Genomic DNA, 27,942 nt, shown 5'->3' on the forward strand with positions numbered 1-27,942 from the left:
TTCTGCTTTTGTCATAGTAATAACAAGAAAATCTGTAACAACATTTCTCAAATGTCTCTTTTTTGTATTTCAAGGCTAAGTAAGGTACACCCTAGATGGGACGCCTGTCCATTATACTATAATTGCAAAGTGTATATAAAAAAAGAAGTGTCTTAAATGCATAATTTCTCAAATCTGTGAGGTCATGTATGTGTCAAAGGGGTTTTGGAAACTGGTCAAATCATGAGTGATGACAGAGAAAAACATGCTTGCAAAGATCATTTAATTATTTCACATTAAACCAATAAGATTCAACGAGTTCCACCACCACAAGAGTAATTATAAAACCAATCACTGACACAATGCTCTTTAAATTACTGCAATCTTGATTGATTTCTCTCAGCTATGCCTGGAACCCAAAGAACATAAAGCCATTTGAGAAAATCCCACGTGAAAGGTAACTTTAACAGGTAAGATGTTGCCAGACATCCACAGGAATGGCACATGTATGTATGTATGCATGGAAAGAAGTGTCAGAATCAGAGGGAAACTACATGACCAGAACACTGCAGGTTTACATTACGGCACAATTTTTTGTGAAAAGCAGCATGTGTTGCAGATGTTCTCAGGGCATGTCTCATTGAGGTTTGAACAGGTGTAACAGCAGTGCTGGTCGTCCCACTTCCTGAGTGCCTACAAAGGAACAAGCGCAGCGTTAGAGGACAAGTGCAAAGGAAAAAGAAAACCCGCCACAGAAGGGGATTGGTACCTCTCAGCTGCAGTGTGAAACATGGTACAGTAAAGAACGGTACCTGTGCACATGTCAGAGGTGGACACACTCTCTCTTTAATCCGAATGCCATCCAGCTGACAGCTGTAGGACACACAAGGGTTGTTGCCTTTCCACTGGTCCCCGACCTGGAAGGAAACAGATTCATATGTTACTGACATACACACACACACACACACACTTTGTTAAAACATACAAACAATTTTGTACATCGTCATAATGTCATAGTCCCTTTGTTCTCTCTCTCTCACACACACACACACACACACACACACACACACACACACACACACACACACAACATTTCCAGTGTTATTTAGCCCTGTTGCTCACTCAACATGTCATAGGATCATTAAAGTGACTTTCTGAATACCTTGTATTTTGTCCCGTTGTACTCACAAGTCTTCTCAACTGCAAAGAAATGTAAAAAATGCTGTAATAATCAGTACAGTGTTCTCAGAATGACACATTTTGAACAGAATGTTTATCAGTGGTATAAAACCATTTCTAAAACAAAATAAATTGTATTAAGAGTTCAGATACCATCTGTTCTCATTCTGGAATCTTTTTTTTTTTTTTTTTTTTTTTACAATCCCCTATTCAGTGAAAATTCTTCCGATTACCGAAGTAACGTGTCCTGTACTATCACATGGATATACAGATACATCTAGAGAGTAAATGTATTACCGCAAATTGCCATGGGACAGGAGTCTGTGCTGTTGAAGGTGATCAGCATCTCGTTGTCCTTGCAGGTGGGAGGTGCTAGTTTGGGTTTGGGTGTGCACTCCTCTGTCATTGTGATGTTATTACAGGTGCATATGTTGCACTTGGACTCCCAGGTTTCACCAGGCTAAGAGGGACAAATTCATCAGAACACAAAAGTCTCCTCATGCAGAACACATAACAATGGAAAGTAAAATAAGAGGATTTCTCTAGTGTGTCTGCAGTCAATTTTAAAGCTTGGCACGATGGCTCAGAAAAGACGTTTAGCATCTGAAAATGTCCTTGATCTGACTGGATGCGTTCAGATTATCAGTTTTGTTATTGTCAGCCCAAACAAGGACTTAAAATTTCAGCATTACATTTCACGTATTATACTTGAAAATCAATTTTTGAAATAATAAAATTTAAGTAAACTACCGTAAACTTCACTCAATCGTAAGAGCCAGGACGCTTACCTGCTTGGGCTCTCCAAGTGGACCCTTGCAGGCTGAGAACAGAATTGAGATATTTGAGTGTGTACAGTATTTCCATTTAAGTAGAAACCTGTTTCACCTTAAGATCAGTTTCTTGACCCTCCTTAAGACAGGCACATGTACTCTACTAAAACAGGTCAATCCTACAGGTATCTAGTATGTTTTAGCATGCAGACAGCTACACAGACACACTACTAAATTGATTATGAATCTTCTTAACTTCAACAGTTGTGACTTCTGCTTTCTCTGCATGTTCTAGCAGTAAAAAATAACTGCACCTTTAAAGATATAGCAATGCCGCCAATATCAATATGAGAATTTGTATGAGGTCCACACAATTCAGATTAATGATTTATTACGTTTACATTTGTTAATTTAGCTGACGCTTTTCTCCAAAGCGACTTACAATGTTAAGGTCACAATTATTACATGCTTACAATCATTTACCCATTTATACAGCTGGGTAATTTTACTGGAGCAATTTAGGGTAAGTACCTTGCTCAAGGGTACTACAGCCGGAGGTGGGGATCAAACCTGCGACTAATGTAAATGTAAATGTAATGATTCAACTAGTAGGAGAACAGCAGTGGAGTCTCACTTACTTGTGCACTGGTGGACACATATATCTTTGTATTTTTCTGCCCGCATCGTGTTTTCAGGGCAGAAACACCCAGGCACTGGGGTGTCATAGCTCATCCCACTAACGCGGTTTCTGAGAAAGGACATGCAGGTCTTACTAGGAATGGAGCCACTGGCGTCACATAAAACATTTTCAATTCAATGACATAACCCATCGTCATACCCTTCAAAGAGGTAAACACTCTTACCTACAATCGCAATAGTCATCAGCCTTGGACCTGCACTCTTGGTAGATCAGTCCATTGCTACATGATACATCTAAAACAGAGAGATTAAGATACAATTCAATTCAGTCGCACAGTGGTGCAGCAAGTAGCACTGCTGACACAGTACCTTTGCTCTTCAGGCATGAGTTTGACATTGGATCAGTGTGTGCGGAGAATGCATGTTATCCTCATGTGTCCGTGGATAAGTGGTCTGAAGACACAGTGTGCTTTGGGTAAATTGTGTGCAAGTTGCGGCAGCTATTTGTGTAATGTGTGACAACAAAAACGAGGAATCACATGCCTGCATCTGTGCTGGAACATCATATTATGTTCACATGAGTTACACATTGTCCATGATATTAATGTTTCCTAGTTTATTTATACATAACCCAGCTGGTTTCAGCCCGAAAAGGCATCGTGGGGGGGCCATGTGGGCCCACCACCTGCAAGGTCCATCATGGGGGTCAGGTGCAATGTGTACCAGACAGCAGGAGGGGGCGGCGTGGTGCATGGCGTCGCAGCCCCTCGCAACAGAAACTGGTCCTTGGGACGTAGAATGTTACCTCACTGGGGGGGAAGGAGCTGGAACTGCTGCAGGAGGTTGAGAAATACCAACTAGATATTGTTGGGCTCACCTCCGCTCACAGTGTTGGCTCTGGAACCAAACTCCTCGATAGGGGGTGGTCTCTCTCCTACTCAGGAGTTGCACAGGGTGAGAGGCGCCAGGCAGGTGTGGGGATACTCACAAGCCCCCGGCTACCTGCCATACAGTTGGAGTTTGTCCCGGTGGACGAGAGGGTTGCCTCAGTGCGACTTAAGGTTGCAGAGAGGAAAACTTTGACTGTTGTGTGTGCTTATGCACCAAACAGCAGTTCAGAGAATTTAGCCTTCTTGGAGAGGGTGGGTGTGGTTCTGGACAGGGCTCCACCTACAGACTCCATAGCCCTGCTGGGGGACTTCAACGCTCACATCGGCAATGACTGGGAAATCTGGCGGGGGGTGATTGGGAAGAACGGCCTGCCCGATCTAAACCCGAATGGTGAAATGTTATTGGACTTCTGTGCTAGCCATGGTTTGTCCATAACAAACACCATGTTCGAACACAAGGATGTTCATAAATGTACTTGGTACCAGAGCTCCTTGGGACAAAGGTCAATGATCGACTTTGTAGTCGTTCCATCTGACTTGAGGCCACATGTTCTGGACACTCGGGGGAGGAGAGGTGCTGAGCTGTCAACCGATCATCATCTGGTGGTGAGTTGGATCAGATGGCGGGGAAAACTGATGGACAGACCCGGTAGGCCCAGACATCTAACGAGGGCATGCTGGGAACGACTGTTGGAAGACCTTGTCCGGAATGATTTTAACTCGCACCTCCGGGAGAGCTTCTCCTATGTCCCGGAGGAGGTAGGGGACATGGAGTCTGAATGGACCCTGTTCAAAACCTCCATTGTGGAAGCAGCCATGCACAGCTGTGGCCAAAAGCTTGTTGGTGCCAGCCAGGGTGGCAACCCGTGAACCTGCTGGTGGACACCGGTGGTGAGGGAAGCGGTCAAGCTGAAGAAGGAGGCCTTTAGGGCCTGGTTGGCTCTGGGGACTTCTGACTCAGCAGACAGGTACCAGCAGGTGAAAAAGGCAGCAGCAGCTGCGGTTGCAGAAGCAAAATCCAGGGCATGGGAGGAGTTTGGAGAGGCTATGGAAAACAACTTCAAAGAGGTTCTGGAGAACCATCTGGCAGCTCGGAAGGGGTCGGAGGAGTTTCACTCAGGCTGTGTTCAGCAGGAGTAGAGAAAATCTGACCTCTGATGAGGACATTGTAGGGAGGTGGAAGGAGCACTTTGAAGAACTCTTAAGCCCAAGTGATATGCCTCCCTTACAGAAGTCAGGGCCTGAGGCTTTCGGGCTGTCAGAGTTCATTTCCCTGGTGGAAGTCACTGAGGTAGTTGGTAAGCTCCACAACGGCAAAGCACCGGGGGTGGATGAGATCCGCCCGGAAGTGCTTAAGGCCCTGGATGTTGCAGGGCTGTCATGGTTGACATGCCTTTGCAATGTTGCATGGACCTCAGGGACAGTGCCCTTGGATTGGCAAACTGGGGTGGTGGTCCCTATTTTTAAGAAAGGGGACCGGAGAGTGTGTGTCAACTATCGGGGTATCACACTTCTCAGCCTCCCTGGGAAAGTCTATGCCGGGGCGCTGGAGAAGAGACTCCGGCCGATAGTTGAACCTCAGATTGAAGAGGAACAATGTGGATTCCATCCTGGCCGTGGAACAGTGGACCAGCTTTTTACCCTCTCACAGATAATGGAAGGGGAATGGGAGTTCACTAATCCAGTCAGCTGATCGGGCTCCGGGTGCATAAAAGGGCAGCCCGGACCATAGGAAGCTGCGGAACCTTGTTCAGCCTTGTTACTCACTCGCGCTGCTAGTAATTGCTCTTCGCCCCGCTCCTCGCCTCCTCGCCCCCTGGCCCTGCTCCTTGTACTCGACTTCCTGGTTTGCCACAACTCCTTGCCTGTCTTCTGGATTACGTTTCTCGGATTCTCCCTTCGGACTACGTTAGTACATCGGTTTCTCTTGCCTGTCTCCTCGACCATGTCTTCTGGATTGCCCCTTGAACAACCTTCCTGTGTTCTGCACTTGGGTCCAGTACACCCGCTCCGGGGAGACACCGTGACAGAATCCCTGGATTCTGTTCCACTATCAAGGTGTTTTAACTCAGAAGGAAAAGGAAAACAGGATTTATTACCGCAGTTTCCATTGGTCAGGTATCTCCACTCCACACAGACATTGGCTGCCCTGCACACTTCAGCCGCTTGACTTAGTGATGAGCAGAGACCTTTCTCGGTTGTGCTGTTTGATAAACACTTGTCTATCCTGCAACTTTTCTCAATGTCATCCAGGATGGTTGAATTGATCTTCTCTCTACAGGAGCTGAACACTCTAACATAATAACAAAGTTTGTGTTATGTGTAGCCAAAACATTTTTGTAGTTATACAGATATGCCATTGTTATTCACACTGTGCTGTGATCCACAACACTTAACTATTTGAAGACTTCTAAGATGTAGTCATTTAATCAATTTCCTTCTATTTCTGGAACTGCCAAGTTAACAGAGCATATCTGCCTCCTTTTTCTGCTGAGCTTATGGTTAAAGTAAAAGAAAGGTGTGAATTAGCAGTATGGTTCTTGGTGGACAAAAAAACCAAAGAGCTAAACACAGATGGACAATTAGCCACACTTAGTTTGTACCATATTGTTGAGAAAACCTCATCACAGTGTCCCACTGTAGCAAATTTCACTGGTGAGAAGATGAACACAGCATGGTCTCACCATGGTATTGCAAGAGTTAGTGAAAAGTGTGAATTATTTCAGAAATGCTGACTTTTTAAATGCAGCCAGAGGACTTGGGAACTGGATTTGTCACCTCTTATGTGTTACAAGATCTTAGTTTCTGATAGAATGCTTGAAATCACAAACAAAATGTTGAGAACAATGAAAAAAACAAAATGTGGGTGGAATTGTACAGTGTCCCTTAAGCCTTAAACATGATAGGAAAGGTAGCATATGCATGTCCTTAGCATTACTTTATTTCTGTACTTGTTATGGGCACAGTACATGCTCTAAAAAAACATAATTTCTATATTTTTAGTACTTATGTTTTTGAGAAAAGCAACTTTCAATATGTGGTATGTGTTATTTGTTTTCACAGAATCTGCAGTCACGAATACAAATAGGCTTCAGAAATAAGCAATGCTTACTTATGTTTGAGGATGTCACAGATGGTGCCGGTTACATTACACTGAGGTTTAGGAGTTGGTTGGGTGCAGGGGGCTTCTCTTGGTTGGCAGTGAGGCTTAGTAGGGTCATTATACACCCACGAGGAAGCTGTCTGTGGACAACAATTGTCATTCTCAAGTGCACCACCCTTGCGCACACAGGATCCTCCAGCACAAACACCTGTGCAACAAGGAATGAGGGTTTAGTCACACACACATATCCAAAGGGCCACATATGTCAGACACACTCAAAGGTACATGAACATGCAAATGTATGATCCAAAAAAAAAGAAGCAAACATGTGATCAGTGTTCATCAGTGATACATATATCCTAATACTACACATGTATAGCTAGATTTATGATTCCAAGCCACAATACCACTGCCATTTTGTACACACACATCTAAAGAATACAAATCAGTTGTATGCCCCACAAGCACACACATTCAACAAATTAATGGAAAAGAAAACATACCACATTGTCCTTCAGTGTTATTAGCAAAGTGTTCCATTGCCACATTCACAATAACACCTCTTTCGCTTGTGACTGTGACACTTGACCGGATTTTATCCATGTACATAATAACCTGAGTTCCAGTTGTCTGAAAGCTTATTCCTTGTTTCTCAGTAGGGGGGAATATGCTGGCTTCATTGAGTGTGCACTGCAAGAAAGATTGTAAGCAAACATTTAACACAGAACATGCTGAAAACAAGTCTAATGTGGTATAACATAGTATAATGTTATCAACATTTATTTATTTATTTCTTGATTGATTACCTACCACAATTTTTGGGTTTTTAGCTGAAATTTCACAGACAACATTGCTCTCATTATATGTCACGATGACCCTTTTAACAAATGACTCAAAAAAGAATGGGCTGTAGAAGCTATTGTCCACAGCAACAAGGAAGTTGTACTGAGGCTTCTTCTCTTTCACAAGGATATAAGTGCAGTTCTCAAAGAAATCGTAAGGTGTTCCCTGAAAGGTGATGTAGTGAGGGTCTCCATAAACATCACACCGACCTGTGAAGAAATTCAGAGAACTTTTGAGTTGTGTTGGAAGAGCATGTCAGGCAGGGGAAATACATACTTTCCGTTTTCCATTTGTCACATGCAACAAGAGTGACTTGTTAGTAAGGTGTGGAAGTAAAAAGTAAAGCATTTGACTCAAGGGTCAAATTCCTTTTCCACATCCTGTAATCCCCTCACAGCCTTAGTGTCACGGGGTTTTCCCCTGGTCGGAGTGGCAGACTCAGGCACGGAGCACAGGCAGGGTTTTCAGGGGTTAAGCCAGAAGACAGAGTCACGAAACAGGCAAAGGGTCACCGATGTGCTGACAAAATCCAAGGGAGGATCCAAGAGACGTAATCCAAAGACAAGCAGTGAGTCATATAACCAGAGAGTCAAGCCGATTCAGGGGAAGGGTCAGGGAAACAAGGACGAGGACGAGGACGAGGACGGGGACGGGGACGAGGACGGGGACTCAGGGAAGACGGGAGAGCAAAGGTAAGTTCCATAAGCAAGAGAGAATGCTAAACAAGGTTCCATGTTTGTGTGTGCTCTGGAGCGTCCTTTTATGTGGTCGCTCCCTGATCTGCTGCAGGTGTCCCTCGTTTCACTGAGGGGGGCGTGACACTTAGCAACTCTGTCCGTTACTGATGTGATGGACTCATTAAACACAAGTAACAACAAATTGTAGATACAATTTACATATGTGTCAAATACTGAAGAACAACATACTAACCGCACAAGAATTTTTTTTTTTAAATATGAGCATACAATTAGGTACCATCAGGGCTTTTGACAAAGAGCCCTGACTGATGTAAGGATGACACACACACACACACATTTTCCGAACCGCTTTGTCCCATACGGGGTCGCAGGGAACCGGAGCCTACCCGGTAACACAGGGCGTAAGGCCGGAGGGGGAGAGGACACACCCAGGACGGGACGCCAGTCCGTCGCAAGGCACCCCAAGCGGGACTCGAACCCCAGACCCACCGGAGTGCAGGACCCGGTCCAACCCACTGCGCCACCGCGCCCCCCATGTAAGGATGATTACTTTTATTATTATTTTCCAAGTTATTTTCTTTACTAAGGCCTTCATCTGATATTACAGTACAGAATTTAAAGCAAAAACAAATATGTACAATATCGCAACTGAAGTATATTGAGCATCAGTTTAATGTGGGTTAAATCCCTGCTCAGTCTGTGTGGAGTTTGTATGTTCTCCCCATGTCTGCGTGGGTTTCCTCCCACAGTCCAAAGACATGCTGTTCAGGTTCACCCATAGTCTGTGAGTGACAGAGAGAGTGTTTCACTGATGTGTGGATGAGTGACCCATTGTAAATAGTGTATCTAGCAGTGTAAGTCACCTTGGTGAATAAGGTTGGTGGGCTGATAGCACTACATAGTAGCCATTGGAAGTTGCTTTGGAGAAGCGCATCTGCTAAATAAATGTAAATGAGAAAAAGAACTGTGCATTCCTAGACCACATCATCTCCATATAGCAGGGCACTCAAAATTAATCATGTAACAGTAATAATAAAATCAATACCAATGTCACATGAAATAAATGCTTTCCCTTTTAAGATAGAAAGGTTAAATAACTGAAAAACTTTAATAAGTTTTTTAACAAATTGTTAACTCATTGAGGAGAAAGATGGAGTATTTAGTATTCCACTGGGTTTGGGTTGGGTATTAGGAAAATACAACTCACAATAAAGCTTTCAATGATCTGTCATCGTGGGGGTGCGGTGGTGCAGTGGTGCAGTGGGTTGGACCAGGTCCTGCTCTCCGGTGGGTCTGGGGTTTGAGTTCTGCTTGGGGTGCCTTGCGATGGACTAGCGTCCCGTCCTGGGTGTGTCCCCTCCCCCTCCGGCCTTACGCCCTGTGTTGCCGGGTAGGCTCCGGTTCCCCGCGACCCCGTATGGGACAAGCGGTTCAGAAAGTGTGTGTGTGTGTGTGTGTGTGTGTGTGTTTGTGATCTGTCATCTAAATTAGACATGAATGTCATTATTCAGTATTTGTCATTCTAAACTGTATGCCAAACTAATTTTTTGCTATGCAGATTGTTATGAAATGAATTTCAGGAGAAATATGTTATAGGGAAAGCACAAAAATACTCGGGGAAAATGTGCAGCAGCAAATTCTGAGCTGCAAAAAAAAAAAAACAGTTTAAAAGGCCTACTGTTTGAAAAGTAACTCAAGTTAGAACTGAAAAGTTTTTCTTGAAATTTGCCTTAAGAAGTTTGCTTCTTGTCACACCCGCTGCCTCATCGGCGCCACCTGCGGCTTGTCAAGTGATCAGAGGATAAAAGGGCACCCCAGAAGCCTGTCCATGTGGAACTTCTTCCAGAGCAACTGCTGCCCTCTGTGCCATGGTGTGGGCTGTGGTTTTTGCTTTCTGGTTTCTTGAGTTCTCGCCTGGCTTTCCCGACTATGATCCTGATTACTCCTATTGATGATGTCTGTCCCTTGCCTGTCCACTGACTACTCTTCTGTCCAAGCCCTTCGAGCACTGCACTTGAGTCTGTCACTCTTACTTGCCGGCCGGCATGACACTTCTGAACCCTTAGAACTGACTGCATTCTTGTGTCCTTAATTAAGCTAGACCAGTACAAAAGAGTAAATAAAGAGTAATGGGGAATAACATGAGGAAAGACAATTGAGTAATAAGAAGAGAAATTATACGATACATGGTAATGACTATAGGCAATGATAAAGTTTTGTTTGGTGGAAGGAAAAAATTGACAGAGAAAAAAATCAGATTGTACTTACAGTCACATGTCCATCTTTTGCAACACCCATCTGAGATTTCTTTCAAGAGTCCTCTAGGACATTCTGGCTGACTTGTTTCTGGACACACACAAACTAGAGAGAGGAAGGGGTGACATATATATATATGTGTGTGTGTGTATGTGTGTGTATGATAAATATATTCATATATTTATATATATATTATATATATATATACACACACACATTGAATACACTCATTAAACATGCATTCTTTTTTAATAAATAGACCAGTTCTATTATGTGCTGAGCAAATTAAAGGACAGTTGTGGCTGAAATTAATTACACCAGTCTCATAACATTCTGCACTGCTACAATGGCTTGAGTCTGTCATCCACTTGACTAGAGAAAAAAAAACATGCACAGTAGCAACAAAGCAGTGAATACTTGAGAAGCCTGCTGTTACTGTATTGATACATACACACTGCCCCTTTTCAACAGTGATGCACCATTCCATAAATCAATAAAAATTTCAGCTCTTGCACAATATGAAGGCTGTAACAAAACTCACCAGTTGTTGTTGGTTTTGGTGTGGTAGTACTGTATGTAGTTTGGGTTGTTGCAGTGGTTAATATTGTTGTTGAAGTTGTAGTCGTAGATGTTGTTGCAGTTGATGTCGTTGTTGAAGGTACTGTGGTGGCAGATGTTTCAGCTGTTGTGGAAGTTGTAATTGTGGGCGTTGTTTCCGTTGTGGAAGCTGTTGTAGGGGTCGTTTCTGTTGTTGTGGAAGGTGTTATTGTGGGGGTTGTTTCTGTTGTGGAAGATGTTGTTGTGGAGGTTGTTTCAGTTGTTGTGGAAGGTGTTATTGTGGGGGTCGTTTCTGTTGTTGTGGAAGGTGTTATTGTGGGGGTCGTTTCTGTTGTTGTGGAAGGTGTTATTGTGGGGGTCGTTTCAGTTGTGGAAGATGTAGTCGAGGTTGTTTCTGTTGTTGTGGAAGGTGTTATTGTGGGGGTCGTTTCAGTTGTTGTGGAAGGTGTTATTGTGGGGGTCGTTTCAGTTGTTGAAGTTGTAATTGTGGGGGTTGTTTCAGTTGTGGAAGATGTTGTTGTGGAGGTTGTTTCTGTTGTGGAAGATGTTGTTGTGGAGGTTGTTTCAGTTGTTGTAGAACTTGTAATTGTGGGGGTCATTTCTGTTGTGGAAGATGTTGTTATGGGGGTCGTTTCAGTTGTGGAAGTTGTAATTGTGGGGGTTGTTTCTGTTGTGGAAGATGTTGTTGTGGAGGTTGTTTCAGTTGTTATGGAAGTTGAAATTGTGGGGGTTATTTCTGTTATTGTGTAAGGTGTTATTGTGGGGGTCGTTTCAGTTGTGGAAGATGTTGTGGAGGTTGTTTCACTTGTTGTGGAAGGTGTTATTGTGGGGGTCGTTTCAGTTGTGGAAGATGTTGCGGAGGTTGTTTCAGTTGTTGTGGAAGTTGAAAATGTGGGAGTTGTTTCAGTTGTTGTGGAAGGTGTAATTGTGGGAGTTGTTTCAGTTGTGGAAGATGTTGTTGTGGAGGTTGTTTCAGTTGTTGTGGATGTTGAAATTGTGGGGGTTGTTTCAGTTGATGTGGAAGGTGTTATTGTGGGAGTTGTTTCAGTTGTGGAAGATGTTGTGGGGGTCGTTTCTGTTGTGGAAGATGTTGTTATGGGGGTCGTTTCTGTTGTTGTTGAGGTTGAAATTGTGGGGGTTGTTTCTGTTGTTGTGGAAGGTGTTATTGTGGGGGTCGTTTCAGTTGTTGTGGAAGTTGAAATTGTGGGGGTTATTTCTGTTATTGTGGAAGGTGTTATTGTGGGGGTCGTTTCAGTTGTTGTAGAAGCTGTTATTGTGGGGGTCGTTTCTGTTGTTGTGGAAGGTGTTATTGTGGGGGTCGTTTCAGTTGTTGTGGAAGGTGTTATTGTGGGGGTCGTTTCAGTTGTGGAAGATGTTGTGGAGGTTGTTTCAGTTGTTGTAGAAGCTGTTATTGTGGGGGTCGTTTCTGTTGTTGTGGAAGGTGTTATTGTGGGGGTCGTTTCTGTTGTTGTGGAAGGTGTTATTGTGGGGGTCGTTTCAGTTGTGGAAGATGTTGTTGTGGAGGTTGTTTCAGTTGTTATGGAAGTTGAAATTGTGGGGGTTATTTCTGTTATTGTGTAAGGTGTTATTGTGGGGGTCGTTTCAGTTGTGGAAGATGTTGTGGAGGTTGTTTCACTTGTTGTGGAAGGTGTTATTGTGGGGGTCGTTTCAGTTGTGGAAGATGTTGCGGAGGTTGTTTCAGTTGTTGTGGAAGTTGAAAATGTGGGAGTTGTTTCAGTTGTTGTGGAAGGTGTAATTGTGGGAGTTGTTTCAGTTGTGGAAGATGTTGTTGTGGAGGTTGTTTCAGTTGTTGTGGATGTTGAAATTGTGGGGGTTGTTTCAGTTGTTGTGGAAGGTGTTATTGTGGGAGTTGTTTCAGTTGTGGAAGATGTTGTGGGGGTCGTTTCTGTTGTGGAAGATGTTGTTATGGGGGTTGTTTCAGTTGTGGAAGTTGTAATTGTGGGGGTTGTTTCTGTTGTTGTGGAAGGTGTTATTGTGGGGGTCGTTTCAGTTGTTGTGGAAGTTGAAAATGTGGGAGTTGTTTCAGTTGTTGTGGAAGTTGAAATTGTGGGGGTTGTTTCTGTTGTTGTGGAAGGTGTTATTGTGGGGGTCGTTTCAGTTGTTGTGGAAGGTGTTATTGTGGGGGTCGTTTCAGTTGTTGTGGAAGGTGTTATTGTGGGGGTCATTTCAGTTGTTGTGGAAGGTGTTATTGTGGGGGTCGTTTCAGTTGTGGAAGATGTAGTCGAGGTTGTTTCTGTTGTTGTGGAAGGTGTTATTGTGGGGGTCGTTTCAGTTGTTGTGGAAGGTGTTATTGTGGGGGTCGTTTCAGTTGTTGAAGTTGTAATTGTGGGGGTTGTTTCAGTTGTGGAAGATGTGGAGGTTGTTTCAGTTGTTGTAGAACTTGTAATTGTGGGGGTCATTTCTGTTGTGGAAGATGTTGTTATGGGGGTCGTTTCAGTTGTGGAAGTTGTAATTGTGGGGGTTGTTTCTGTTGTGGAAGATGTTGTTGTGGAGGTTGTTTCAGTTGTTATGGAAGTTGAAATTGTGGGGGTTATTTCTGTTATTGTGTAAGGTGTTATTGTGGGGGTCGTTTCAGTTGTGGAAGATGTTGTGGAGGTTGTTTCACTTGTTGTGGAAGGTGTTATTGTGGGGGTCGTTTCAGTTGTGGAAGATGTTGCGGAGGTTGTTTCATTTGTTGTGGAAGTTGAAAATGTGGGAGTTGTTTCAGTTGTTGTGGAAGGTGTAATTGTGGGAGTTGTTTCAGTTGTGGAAGATGTTGTTGTGGAGGTTGTTTCAGTTGTTGTGGATGTTGAAATTGTGGGGGTTGTTTCAGTTGATGTGGAAGGTGTTATTGTGGGAGTTGTTTCAGTTGTGGAAGATGTTGTGGGGGTCGTTTCTGTTGTGGAAGATGTTGTTGTGGGGGTTGTTTCTGTTGTTGTTGAGGTTGAAATTGTGGGGGTTGTTTCTGTTGTTGTGGAAGGTGTTATTGTGGGGGTCGTTTCAGTTGTTGTGGAAGTTGAAATTGTGGGGGTTATTTCTGTTATTGTGGAAGGTGTTATTGTGGGGGTCGTTTCAGTTGTTGTAGAAGCTGTTATTGTGGGGGTCGTTTCTGTTGTTGTGGAAGGTGTTATTGTGGGGGTCGTTTCTGTTGTTGTGGAAGGTGTTATTGTGGGGGTCGTTTCAGTTGTGGAAGATGTTGTTGTGGAGGTTGTTTCAGTTGTTATGGAAGTTGAAATTGTGGGGGTTATTTCTGTTATTGTGTAAGGTGTTATTGTGGGGGTCGTTTCAGTTGTGGAAGATGTTGTGGAGGTTGTTTCACTTGTTGTGGAAGGTGTTATTGTGGGGGTCGTTTCAGTTGTGGAAGATGTTGCGGAGGTTGTTTCAGTTGTTGTGGAAGTTGAAAATGTGGGAGTTGTTTCAGTTGTTGTGGAAGGTGTAATTGTGGGAGTTGTTTCAGTTGTGGAAGATGTTGTTGTGGAGGTTGTTTCAGTTGTTGTGGATGTTGAAATTGTGGGGGTTGTTTCAGCTGTTGTGGAAGGTGTTATTGTGGGAGTTGTTTCAGTTGTGGAAGATGTTGTGGGGGTCGTTTCTGTTGTGGAAGATGTTATGGGGGTTGTTTCAGTTGTGGAAGTTGTAATTGTGGGGGTTGTTTCTGTTGTTGTGGAAGGTGTTATTGTGGGGGTCGTTTCAGTTGTTGTGGAAGTTGAAAATGTGGGAGTTGTTTCAGTTGTTGTGGAAGTTGAAATTGTGGGGGTTGTTTCTGTTGTTGTGGAAGGTGTTATTGTGGGGGTCGTTTCAGTTGTTGTGGAAGGTGTTATTGTGGGGGTCGTTTCAGTTGTGGAAGATGTGGAGGTTGTTTCAGTTGTTGTGGAAGTTGTAATTGTGGGGGTCGTTTCTGTTGTTGTGGAAGGTGTTGTTATGGGGGTCGTTTCAGTTGTTGTGGAAGGTGTAATGGTTGGAGTTGTTTCAGTTGTTGTGGAAGGTGTTATTGTGGGGGTCGTTTCAGTTGTGGAAGATGTTGTGGAGGTTGTTTCAGTTGTTGTGGAAGGTGTTATTGTGGGAGTCGTTTCAGTTGTGGAAGATGTTGTGGAGGTTGTTTCAGTTGTTGAAGAAGTTGTAATTGTGGGGGTCGTTTCTGTTGTTGTGGAAGGTGTTGTTATGGGGGTCGTTTCAGTTGTGGAAGGTGTTGTTATGGGGGTCGTTTCTGTTGTTGTGGAAGGTGTTATTGTGGGGGTTGTTTCTGTTGTTGTGGAAGGTGTTATTATGGGGGTCGTTTCAGTTGTGGAAGGTGTTGTTATGGGGGTCGTTTCTGTTGTTGTTGAGGTTGAAATTGTGGGGGTTGTTTCTGTTGTTGTGGAAGGTGTTATTGTGGGGGTCGTTTCTGTTGTTGTGGAAGTTGAAAATGTGGGAGTTGTTTCAGTTGTTGTGGAAGTTGAAATTGTGGGGGTTGTTTCTGTTGTTGTGGAAGGTGTTATTGTGGGGGTCGTTTCAGTTGTTGTGGAAGATGTTGTGGAGGTTGTTTCACTTGTTGAAGAAGGTGTTATTGTGGGGGTCGTTTCAGTTGTGGAAGATGTTGTGGAGGTTGTTTCAGTTGTGGAAGATGTTGTTATGGGGGTCGTTTCAGTTGTGGAAGTTGTAATTGTGGGAGTTGTTTCAGTTGTGGAAGATGTTGTTGTGGAGGTTGTTTCAGTTGTTGTGGAAGTTGAAATTGTGGGGGTTGTTTCTGTTGTTGTGGAAGGTGTTATTGTGGGGGTCGTTTCAGTTGTTGTGGAAGATGTTGTGGAGGTTGTTTCACTTGTTGAAGAAGGTGTTATTGTGGGGGTCGTTTCAGTTGTGGAAGATGTTGTGGAGGTTGTTTCAGTTGTTGTGGAAGGTGTTATTGTGGGGGTCGTTTCAGTTGTGGAAGATGTTGTGGGGGTCGTTTCTGTTGTGGAAGATGTTGTTATGGGGGTCGTTTCAGTTGTGGAAGTTGTAATTGTGGGGGTCGTTTCTGTTGTGGAAGATGGTGTCGAGGTTGTTTCAGTTGTTGTTGAGGTTGAAATTGTGGGGGTTGTTTCTGTTGTTGTGGAAGGTGTAATTGTGGGGGTCGTTTCAGTTGTGGAAGATGTTGTTGTGGAGGTTGTTTCAGTTGTTGTGGAAGTTGAAATTGTGGGGGTTGTTTCACTTGTTGTGGAAGGTGTTATTGTTGGGGTCGTTTCAGTTGTTGTAGAAGTTGTAATTGTGGAGGTCGTTTCAGTTGTTGTGGAAGTTGAAATTGTTGGGGTTGTTTCTGTTGTTGTGGAAGGTATTATTGTGCGGGTTGTTTCTGCTGTAGTAGGTGTTGTGGTCCTTGTTGTAGTCGGTGTTGTTGTGGTTGTTTTTGTTGTTGTGGACGTTGTTGTAGTAGGTGTTGCTGTAGTAGGTTTTTCACACGTCGTCATACATTTTCTTGTGTTCTCATCAAAGTATGGCTTATCCGGGGGACATTGTGGGTAGCAACCTTTGAAGACATGGAAGCATTTTCTGACACTGTAGTTCAGTTTCTTCAACAACATTTTGCTATTTGTAAGTGATAATACAGGACTAACAACCAGGATGTGAAGCCACGGGAAATGACCTGTTACCTTCAAGGCTCTCAGAGAATTTGAATGGCTTCCCACAGGTCAGTAATTCTGGGCTGGGCCCACATGCTCGGTAATGCCAGGTGCACTCATCCTTTTCATTGTAGTAGTCGCAGTAAACCGCTACAGTGGACACAGACATGCACATGAGTCTCACCCTTCCCCATTGACAAGCAACGCCATGGATGAGGGCTCATAGGACTATTTGCAATACAGGTAATATAGCAAAGTGGATTTCATCGCCAAGTGACAGATGGAAGCAACAAGAAAGACCTGGGTGGTTTTTATTTAGCAAGGTGCATACATTTCATAACCTGCCTTGATGTAGTTAATGTACTGTATGTGGCTATCCAAGGAAGGGTAATTCATATTAGGTAACAGCAACTGTATATACAACCTTTCTCTGTTGAATGTGTCAGTAAGTAACTTTAATTTCTTGGGCACTTGAGAAAGAGTACATGTCGTTGTGTTCACTGCAATACGTACGACACAGGTCTGGTGTCCTCCACTTGACACAGGTGCCCTTTCTACTGCATGCATCTGCGTAGGCTGCCACAGCAGTGCAGAAACCCAGGAACTTCCCCTCAAACTGACAGGAACACGTCTCTTTCACACAAGCCTCCAAGTAGTACTGAGGGTCCACCTAGGATGACCACAAAACAACCATGAGTAGAGAAATCCATCGCTAGGCACCCCAAGCAGGGCTTGAACCCCAGACCCACCAGACAGCAGGACCCAGACAAACCAGTTGCACCACTGCATCCCCTGGTTAGAAGCATCATTTCCTGCCAAACAGGAAATTGACTGGTGGGAAAAATGGGCTCCTCAGAAATGCATTACTCAAACGTCTGGAACACATAGGGCAGCTGGTATCATAGTGGTTAGAGCTGCTTTCTTCGGAACCAAAGGTCAGAGGTTAAATCCCAACTCCAGCTGTAACACTGCTGAGCAAGATACTTACCCTGAATTGCTCATCTGTGTGGGTAAGTAGTTTTACATTATAAGTTGCTTTAGAGAAAAGCATCAACTAAATGAATAAATGTACATGTACGGCATATATTACAGCAGTCAGAGGTTGTGGCAGTTGTACTGACAGTAGAAGTGTTTTGAAATCTGAGAACGTTCAATGTTACTTTCTTAAAGATTCTTTCTCGTGACTCTTTTGATAAGTTCTCATGACCTGTTACGATTTCTTAATGAATGAATGAATAGCTTTACATTACACAGACTACACGAGTGAAAGCAGCAGACATTTTTATGAATAAGAGCAGGACAGCATACCTTTTGGTGACACTCTGTGAAAGTGTCCATTATGAGGGCCTTGCAGCGATGCTCTGCCCACGCAGCACAGTAAGAGAAGCGTTCACAGGGAAATGTCTCATTTACAGCATCTAAGCAGGGTGGGGTGGTCGTTTTCCAGCTATTTCCAAACTCCAGCGCGTTGGTCACTTGAACCAGTGACCGTGTTTGCAGGTCGTTTGTCTCATCATCATCAAAATTCCCACACAGTCCACACACTTTTTGCTGTTAATCACACCAAGAAGGTCAGAGGTGAAGATCACACAGGGAGCCCATATTTTCAGAAAAATGTGCACTCATTTATTCTGAATTTAAGTTGTGTTGATGTCTCCCCTCAAACAAAGTATTGGCTGTATTTTCTCAAAGTCTCATTCATTCTCAGTGTGGTGTACTCAGTCAGGTCAGGGTCACTACTTTTTTCCATATGTTAGCAATATATGTGTGTGTTTTTTTTTTTTTTTTAATCATTCTGAGAATTGTACTGTAAGTTACTTTTTAGTGATTTGCTTTCATAAATGCAGTATAAAGAATAAATGTTATGCTTTTAGTAACTAAACTGATACAGTTAACTGTATGTTAGAAATTGTATATAATGTCTATTAATTATACAGTATTTCAATATTTTATATTTACATTTTATATTAAGTTATTAATGCATGAAATTTTAATGGTAAACTAATTATTCCAAAACATGGAACACTATACTTGTAAGGTGTCCTTGCTGAAATTAGTTTTAATTAAGTTCTAATCAACAGGAATGAATTCAGGTTCTGAGTTCAGGATATTTTGAAGGTCCTTCATTTTTAACGTACTCTCGCTGAGGAGTAATCCTGCCTGTGCTATAGTACACACGCTACAATTTTACAACAAATAACTGAATTACCAACCTTCAACATTTCGTCAGCTATGATGGTCAGTCGGGTATTCTTGTCCCAGATGACAGTCAAGCCCATACTGGGAATGGATATTTCAATGTATAGGCCAAAAGTGTGGACTGAGTACAGGACCACATTCTCAGAGGACTGTGGCTGAAGAAGGTTCTCCTTCACATTCATATCCTCAAGTGTCAGTGTAACCTCACCCTGTTCAAACGACAGCAATTTGTGAAAACGTCAGACAAGAGTCAGAAGAGGAAGAAGAAGTGAAAGCATTGTGGAATGACACAGGTCCAGCACCTTAAGATTGATCACAATGACGCGAGCACACGTTAGGGCTGCATCACAGCATGGAACACTCTCAGCCGTGATGGAGAACGACCCACTGGATCTGCCACAGGAGTCCTGCGAAGCAACAAGGCATCATAAGAAACTTGACCAAACCGGAACCCTCTGTTTTGCAACAGCATGAGAACTCATTGCACATCTGAGTTTTTTGCAGTTCTGTCTGTCTGTGGTGAAGTGAATGACTGTGTCGATCAAAGCGTTTACAGCATCAGTTGTGTAAAGCCACATTATCAGAAATTTGTGGACCTCAGCTGAAAATCAACTTCTTAATACTTTTCTGGCCTTGTGTTCCTCCACAACAAATACTGAATTAGCCCACAGTGTGTCCCTCAAGGTTTAGCAGGTCATCCTGCATCTCACTCATATTTGTTGATGAATTAGTGAAATTTTGTGCTGCAAATCTGTCTTCTATGGAGACACTAAAGGTCAGGAAACAGTCTGTCATTCCCACTCTAATACAGCAGTTTTTAAAATTGTTACAACTACTGCAAAGCGTGGAAATGAAGTTGATATTTCACAAGTTCAGTGCTCAAGCTCAATATGACATCCTCTGATCTGAACTGTAAAGAAGCTACAAGCACATCAGGCTAGAACTGCAGCACCAGAAGGTATCTGGAACCCACATTACTGCATCCTGGGAAAACTGCTTTGACACAACCAGCAAAGACTTTGGTATCACACACACACACACACACACATTTTCAGAACCGCTTCTCCCATGGTATCATCTTGTATTAATGTTTCCCGAAACATTGTGAATAAAGCAAGAACCCCAGACCAGAAGTAGTAATCACTGTGAAATTTACCTCAACCAAAGTGTACTGACAGTGCCCATCAAAGTGGTACCATTTGGAGTCAAAGGTCTTATAATGTCCATTCCCGTACACCTGACACTTCCCGGGACATTCTTGGGAGAGACAGTTCCATTTCCCACCCTTGCAAGTGCTGTGGAGTCAGGGTGGAAACCGCTGTGTTATACACATTTTCACAGCTTTATGATATTACATTAAAGTTCAGAAGGAATACCATATAAGTAACATATTTACAACTGCTATCATTAATGAAACATCTGGTACTGCAGTGGTTAGTGCTGCTGCCTTTAGACCTGGAGGTTATAGCTTCAAGGCCTACTGGTAGGGCCCTTTAACAAGGTACTAACCCTAAACAGCCCCAGCAATATTACCCAGCTCCACAACTGAGTAAATAACTATAAGTTTCTTTGGAGAAAGGTGTAAGATAAATTAAGAAATGTATTGCTTCCCAGTTCATTCAGAGTGGGGATTCAGGTTTCAACCTGTTGAGGAATTACAAAATTATTTATAAATGCAAACATCACACATGTAAGCAAAAGAAAAATCAGTCATCGGAAGATTTCTGATCTGGAAATATGAAGGCTCTGCTTTCTTCTTGGGGCAGAAAATTGCATACTCACCATGTTTTACAATTGTCTTCTACCACATCTCCAGATCTGTATTTTTCTTCACCAGACACACAACTGCAGCTCTCACGTGGAACACAATTGCCATAATGGTCTTCATATAGGTCAGTTGGGCAAAAACAGCCGCTCTGACAAAGCTTGTCCTCAATCTAGAAATGGACATTTGTTGGCACATTGTTACGCTGGAAAGAGTTTGTTTACAAGGACTCTATTATTATTGTTGTTGTTGTTGTTACTGTTTCTGTGTTGTTTTCAACTTACCATAGGTTTTGTCAAGGCATCACATGTTCTTTGAAGTCCAGAACAGTGCTTGTATGTTTTTGGCAGAGGGCAAGCTAAGAAACGGTAAAACACAGTAAAAGTGCACTTCCTGCACTTCATACTCATAAGCTTACATAAAGTAGTCAATGGATGCAGTAAATTTACAAAGTTGAAACAAATCCTTCCTACTTTGGCTATAAACCTCTCTTTGGTGTCACAAAATCAAAGTGTAATTATTACATGAGTCTAAATCAAATCCATATTCTTCATAAACATATCTGACAAAGTTTACCTGGTTTCTCTGTGCAAACAGGCTTTCCGTGTTCACATGTGCTAGAAAAAGCAGTAGAGATTGTAAGCTTCTGCAATATGATGTAATTCCATAAAAGTACCACATTAGTTCCAATAGCTATTGACGTACTATCAGTGAAAAACCCCAGAGGTTACATTTTTGTAGGTAGTCGTGTTTCTGAATGACATTCTTCACAAAACGTACCATTTTTGTCCATTGACCTCCACTGGCTCAGAGCCTGAGAACACCTTTCCCCCATAGTAACAGGAGCATTCTATCCTGGGCACACATTTAGAGTTTTCACTGAGGTACGTTCCCTCCGGACACCCACAGCCCTCGACCGGGTCACTGACCCCCTCACAGGTGGGGTCCGGCTCCGACAGAGACCGGCAGGTACGGTTACAAGCCTGCATGTTGTACTCAAACTTTTGGTTGTGGTCGCACTCAGTCGCTGCAATTCAAAATGACAGAACAATGTTTGAAACGCAGAAAAGGCCGCGTTCTCTCATAATTCTGACATAGAGAGAAGCAGAGTTTGAGCATGGAGCGGATGGACTTACTGCAATCTATGACTGTCCTCCAGCCCTCCACTGTTTCCCCCTGTTTGGCACAAGCCTGGGCGTAGTTGGCCAGCACCACACAAAGGCATTCTTCCTTATTTCCGGAACAGCCGCACTGGCTCTGCTCACAGGCCTGCAAACATCACGACACATTGTACAGGTACAGGAACACAGCCCAAGTGTGTCTCTACTCTTGTTTCCTTGCAGACACATTCTTGGGTGTAACCATCTCATCTCGCTCTTTAGTCCACAAGGTCTCTTAAGACCTCATTCCAAGTTCCTACACCTTTTGAAAACCACTGGCATCAGACTGACAACCAAGGCAACGCAGCTTCAGCTCCATCACATGCTCAGTACACACTGTGAGACTGTCTTGCATATGTTTTGCTCCATATCTGGCTCACAAAGTCTGACTTAAAAATGTTTGGCACACGCAACATGCGGCAGTGACGATATGAGAGAACAGAGCCACCCAAAGTGAAGTGCGACAGCCTCCATCAGTCATAACTGTCAGCAGCGTACATAGGGTCTGTTGCAGCTGTGGGCCTGTGTAGTGGGTTCAAAACTGAATAGAAAAAAAGGGAAGAGACGGCACCTGAAAACAATTTTTTCTTTTGCGTTGCGCTCAGTTGTTGCAGAACAGTTCATAATTGACCAGTGTGTGAATGCTGCTCAATAAGAGAGCCTGTAGCTGGTAGCTGATAGGTTCTGTGGAAACTGTAAAAAAAAAAAAAAGTTAAAAAAAAAAAAAGTCACCGCTAGAACCGGTTACATGCTAACTCGTACCTGGTCTCCTTATCACTTTTCAGTTCACTCCCACTCAGGCACCCTTGTCTGAGAGCGGGGTAACAATTTTGGGGCTCGTCTGGGATCTGCGCCACATAGTGGGTGGCAGCTAATAATCACAGAACTGCTGGAATCTGACAGCAAGTTCCGGAGATCAGCAAGCTGAGCAATGGACTTCACGTGTTCAGTCATGGCTGCACTACCTGAGCTACGGTAGGACATCCAGAGACAACTTCATCATCTGGTGAGTGCGGCAAACACCAATGTTCTGTATGCAGTCTCATGTCAGGATGAGGTAGGAGAGGATTTTCCTACAGCGGAGGCGACAGAAATGGAACTCTTCGATTTCCTTGTTGACTTCTTGAGAAGTGAACAACTGCAGAGTCTGGAGGACCAAGGGATGGCCCGCTTGCTTGCCTTCCGTGACCTCATTGACGCACTGCAAGCACCAACTACAGACTTGGTGTCCCATGGAAATGAGAACACTGAGTCAGCAGAGTCCATGGGGCCAATGGGCTCGCCCCCTGCAACAAGCTCACAGGTACAATCAATATCAGGAGTTGCAGCACCCTCTGGGACTGGTCCGATGACACCACTGGTAGAGGTAACTGAACAAGTGCCGGGTGTGGTTAAACTGTCTGATGTTGTATCATGGTTTCCCCGCAGAGAATTCAAGATACATCAGAGGGAACAGTAATCAGGCAGATAGCATCCGCCTAATTGATCTACTCTCTGAAGCTATGAACATACAAAAGGACACTGCTAAGTCTCTAGTTTCGTCTGTGAATGCTTTGCTCCACGAAATGCCAACAAGCTGTGTTGTGAAGACTGGGAAAGGTGGAGTTTACTATCCACCATGGTCAAATACAGGAGCTGAAGTGTCGTTTGGGGTCCTGGCCAGACGGAGGCACAATGATCTTTGAGCCGGCCCTGGACCAAGGCTGCCCAGAGGGATTGGAATTGGAACTGTTTCCGGCTCTTGTAGATGTGCCTCCTGGTGTCTCTAAAATTGTAAGAATCCCTGTTCAGAATGCAGCGCATCATGACATCTACCTTCCTCCAAGATTAGTGTTAGGTAGCACTGAGCTAATTGTAGAAGCCAGACCGGTAAGTGCTCAGTCTAGTGCTCCAAGACCAAAGGATGAGATCAGTGACATTTTGCTGTACTCATCGCAGCTCAGTCCTGTTGATACTGTTTGTGAGGGGAAAGAACAGCCAAATGAAGGTGGATCCATAGAAAAATGGCACCTACCTGTTGATCTCAGTCACCTCAGTGAGCATGAACAGGAGGTAGTAAGACAGCTGCTTTATGAGGAATCAGACATATTCGTTCGTGAAGATGGAGACATTGGATGCATTCCCAGTTTGAAGTTGAAAATCAACCTTGTGGATGATACCCCTGTTCAGAAGTGCTATAATGGTATCCCAAAACCTATGTATAAGGAAGTTAAAGAATATGTGGAAAATCTTTTGGAAAGAGGTTGGATTAAGAAATCCGTGTCGGCTTATTCCTCGCCAGTAGTCTGTATACGGAAAAAGGAAAGTAGCTTACGCCTCTGTGTAGATTTTCGAGAGTTGAATCGTAAGACCATACCTGATCGGCATCCCCTGCCAAGGATACAAGACCTGCTGGATAGCTTGGGTGGCAATGCATGGTTTTCCATTCTGGAACAAGATAGTGCCTATCATCAAGGCTTTGTCAGTGAAGAATCCAGACATGTTACAGCTTTTAGCACACCCTGGGGGCTATATGAGTGGGTCCGCATACCCTTTGGATTGACAAATGCCCCAGCGGTATTTCAGAGATGTATGGAAGAAGTGTTGGAGAGTCTTAGAGATGAATGCTGCATCCCATACTTAGATGATGTGCTTTGCTACTCAAAGACCTTTAGTGAACATGTGGACCACCTCAAACAAGTACTGCATCATATGTGTGAACACGGCATAAAGCTTCGACCAAAGAAGTGTGAGCTGTTTAAAAGGCAAGTGAGGTACGTTGGTCACTTGGTGTCAGAGGAAGGAATTCAGGTTGATCCAAAAGACCTGGAAGCAGTGATGGCACTGAAGGACAGGAAACCTCGCACAGTCAGAGAGGTTTGCACATTGTTTGGATTCTTCAGCTATTACAGGCCATTCGTCCAAGATTTCTCTCGGCTGGCAAAGCCTCTGTTCGAATTGCTCCAAAGCCCAACACATACAAATGGTAGAACCCCCAAAATGTAGTCCAACAATCTGAGAGGTAAAGGTCACAAGCAAGACAAAGGGCAGTTACATTCCAGAACCGCGATCACATGGACTACTGAACATCAGAGTGTTCTTTCAACACTCGTCGATATGTTGACCAATCCACCCATACTAGCTTATCCAGATGTTGAACTTCCTTTTATATTGCAGACAGATGCCTCAAATGAGGGACTAGGAGCTGTACTCTACCAATGGCAGAGTGACATATTACGCATCATCGAATATGGGTCCAGGACATTAATGCCAGCAGAGAAAAATTACCATCTACACTCGGGTAAACTGGAATTCTTGGCATTAAAATGGGCAATTTGTGATAAATTTCGTGATTACCTTTACTATGCTCCAACATTCACGGTTTACACAGATAATATGTCCTCAGCACTGCCAGATTAAACGCTGTGGGTCATCGATGGGTTGGTGAGCTAGCAGATTTTCATTTTAACATAAAATATAGACCTGGGAAAATTAATACGGATGCGGACACACTGTCAAGGTATCCTTTAAAACTCCAGGACCATTTGAAAGAGTACATAGAAACATTGTCTCCAGAAATGGTGTCTGGAGTGTGGCAAGGCTGTAAAGGGGTGAGAGATGATAATATTCCATGGGCAATAGCATTGCAAATGAACTCTGAGGATGAAGATAATCTAGTGGTGGGAAGTGTCTCAGTTGTTACACCAGAGAACATTAAAGAAGCTCAAAGAGAAGATAGTGCCGTCAATGAAATCGTTTCACTGAAAGAAAAAGGTTGGATCCTGAATGAAAAGGAGAGGAAACACCTGAAGAAAGAAACTAGGCGAATATTGTATGAATGGAACAAACTGGAACTGGAGGATGGAATTTTATACAGGAAGACAGCACAACACAAGCAGCTAGTACTCCCCCAGAAACTTAAAGGGATGGTACTAAAGAACCTGCATGATGACATGGGGCACGTGAGAGTAGAAAAAGTGACCCATTTTGCCCGAGAAAAGTTCTATTGGCCCTTCATGCAGAAAGAGATAGAGGAATATGTGACAAAAAAATGTGCCTGCATAAAACAGAAGCACCCTCATGCCCAGCACAGAGCACCAATGGGCTCCATTTCCACCAGTTCACTATTTGAGTTGTTGAGAGTAGACTATTTGCATTTGGAAGCAAGTAAAGGAGGATATGAATATGTCCTAGTCCTCGTTGATCATTTCACACATTTTGCCCAAGCTTACCCAACAAAGGATAAGTCTGGAAAGACAGCTGCTGAAAAGATATTCCAAGACTTTATCCCTCGATTTGGATATCCTGAAAAACTCCACCATGATCAAGGACATGAGTTTGAGAATAGCTTGTTTCAAAGACTACAACAATTGTCAGGAGTTACTCGTTCACATACTACTCCATATCATCCTCAGGGCAATCCAGTGGAAAGGTTGAATAGGACGCTTCTTCAGATGTTGCAGACTTTAGAGGAGAGGAAGAAAACTGAATGGAAAGACCACCTGCCCCATATAGTGCATGCCTACAATTGTACAAGTCATGAAGCAACTGGATATTCTCAATTTTTTCTCCTTTACGGAAGGGCCCCACGATTGCCTATTGATTTGTTGTTTAATCTCAAACCGGAGACTGGGACATCAGACAGTCATACTTTTGCGCAAAAGTGGGCAGCCAGATGCGAGAAGCTTACCATATTGCAACAGAAAATAGTCGGAAATCTTCAACCAAGGGCAAGAAATACTATGACTGGACAGTGAGAGGTGCTACCCTGCAACCAGGTGACAGAGTGCTAGTGAGGAACCTGTCTGAGAGAGGCGGCCCAGGAAAACTGCGTGCCTACTGGGAGAAGGAAGTACACCGGGTGGTGGAAAGAGTGGGAGATGGTCCGGTGTACAAGGTACAGCCAGAAAGTGGCAGCCAGACCTCCAGGATACTACACCGTAATCTCTTACTGCCCGTCAATGACTTACCCATTGAAAGCCAAGCTTCTGTGGAACAGGAGACAAGGAGAGTAAGACAGAAAAGACACTTAGAAGCTCATCCTGTCAGTAAGCCAGAGGCTGATGACTCAGATGAGGAAGAATACGCTTACCATTATGACCTTCGAAGACTACTACCTTGTTACCAACCCTGTGAACCTCAGCCACAGAGCTTGGACAAGGTACAACAGAGCCCTATACACCACTCCAACCTTCGTGCAACAGCAAGCAAATTTTGTCCTTCCATGGAGAGGATTGTCAGAGAAAGTCAGTATACAGGTCTGGTTCAAGATGAACAGGTACAGTCTCCCCAGCTCCCTAGTCACCAGCAAGCAATGGAAGATGGAGATCAAAGAGAGACAGATGAATTGGAGATGGAAAGGGTGGATGAAAGAAAAGAGGCAGAGAATGTAGAGAGAGGAATGGATGCAACTGAAACGGAAGGGAATGCAAGGAGATCTCAAAGGACTGGAAGGCCGAGGGAAGTATTTACTTATGACTCCCTCGGTCAGTCATCATACAGACCGTAGAGAGCGGAAGTGAAGTCACTGTGGTATATCCCGGCTTGGTGCACACTTCACACACCTTACCACTGCCCTATGTTCAGTCATCCGTGCTGTTCCTACTGTCATGACCATGCTTATTGAAGAAATAATGGAGTAAATCACATAGAAGATAAAAATAGAAAAAATTATGGAGGGTGCAGTGGGTTCAAAATTGAATAGAAAAAAAGGGAAGCGATGGCACTCGAAAACAAGTTTTTTTGCGTTGCGCTCAGTTGTTGCAGAACAGTTCGTAATTGAAAAGTGTGTGAATGCTGTTCAATAAGAGAGCCTGTAGGGGGTGCTGGCAGTGATAAGGAATCACTGGTTCTGGCAAAAGGGTCAAAAGTTAAAAAAATAAAAGTCACCACCAGAACCAGTTACATAACGTGCTAACCTCGCACCTGGTCTCCTTATCACTTTTCAGGTTAGTAAAACAGTTTAAAACCTCATAAATGTTGTGCGGTGAGTATGAAGTGACTTACTGAATGTTGTACATCATATTAAATGTGAAATTAAATATGATATTTTACGTTTTGGGAAACAAACAGTTGTCCAATATATTTGTTTTATAAATTAGTTTAAGCTAATGTTGCTCAACTGGAATGCTATAGGCAGGCAATATATAATATGCAATGTGAATCATAATGCGAATGTTTGTGATAATCTGTCACAAAAGTGTGCTGCTATGTCTTAGTTTGTGAAAACTAGAAATTATTTTGATGTTGGTGTAAATGCCGTGATGGGTAAATGTGTTGGTTTATGTGAACTTTTAAAACAATTTTAGCGGCGCAGCTACTGCTACATAGGAGTGTTAAAATGGTAAAGGT

The 27,942-nt window shown here is 43.5% G+C and overlaps 1 protein-coding gene across 1 annotated transcript in view; it reads right to left on the reverse strand.

Moving 5' to 3' along the window:
* Positions 1-251: 251 nt before the first annotated feature.
* LOC108934897 (mucin-2-like) overlaps positions 252-27,942 on the reverse strand; it is a 32,461-nt gene continuing 4,770 nt past the window's right edge. Inside the window, exons 10-38 of the mRNA XM_029249957.1 lie at positions 21,589-21,721; positions 21,233-21,479; positions 21,029-21,069; positions 20,737-20,810; positions 20,470-20,624; positions 19,789-19,982; positions 18,990-19,027; positions 18,702-18,896; positions 17,002-17,158; positions 16,519-16,638; positions 16,027-16,394; positions 15,589-15,990; positions 15,127-15,507; positions 14,932-15,066; positions 13,227-14,655; positions 12,165-13,184; positions 10,899-12,023; positions 10,370-10,462; positions 7,371-7,612; positions 7,064-7,250; positions 6,570-6,768; positions 5,557-5,750; positions 2,792-2,861; positions 2,567-2,676; positions 1,947-1,978; positions 1,456-1,618; positions 1,142-1,179; positions 792-896; positions 252-672 (exon numbers count right to left, since the gene is read on the reverse strand). Of these exons, the coding sequence (XP_029105790.1) occupies positions 559-672; positions 792-896; positions 1,142-1,179; positions 1,456-1,618; positions 1,947-1,978; positions 2,567-2,676; positions 2,792-2,861; positions 5,557-5,750; positions 6,570-6,768; positions 7,064-7,250; positions 7,371-7,612; positions 10,370-10,462; positions 10,899-12,023; positions 12,165-13,184; positions 13,227-14,655; positions 14,932-15,066; positions 15,127-15,507; positions 15,589-15,990; positions 16,027-16,394; positions 16,519-16,638; positions 17,002-17,158; positions 18,702-18,896; positions 18,990-19,027; positions 19,789-19,982; positions 20,470-20,624; positions 20,737-20,810; positions 21,029-21,069; positions 21,233-21,479; positions 21,589-21,721 (7,761 nt within the window). The 3' untranslated portion in view covers positions 252-558. The remainder of the gene's footprint in view (positions 673-791; positions 897-1,141; positions 1,180-1,455; positions 1,619-1,946; positions 1,979-2,566; positions 2,677-2,791; positions 2,862-5,556; positions 5,751-6,569; positions 6,769-7,063; positions 7,251-7,370; positions 7,613-10,369; positions 10,463-10,898; positions 12,024-12,164; positions 13,185-13,226; positions 14,656-14,931; positions 15,067-15,126; positions 15,508-15,588; positions 15,991-16,026; positions 16,395-16,518; positions 16,639-17,001; positions 17,159-18,701; positions 18,897-18,989; positions 19,028-19,788; positions 19,983-20,469; positions 20,625-20,736; positions 20,811-21,028; positions 21,070-21,232; positions 21,480-21,588; positions 21,722-27,942) is intronic.

Source organism: Scleropages formosus, chromosome 2 (assembly GCF_900964775.1).
Source record: "Scleropages formosus chromosome 2, fSclFor1.1, whole genome shotgun sequence".
NCBI lineage: Eukaryota > Metazoa > Chordata > Actinopteri > Osteoglossiformes > Osteoglossidae > Scleropages > Scleropages formosus.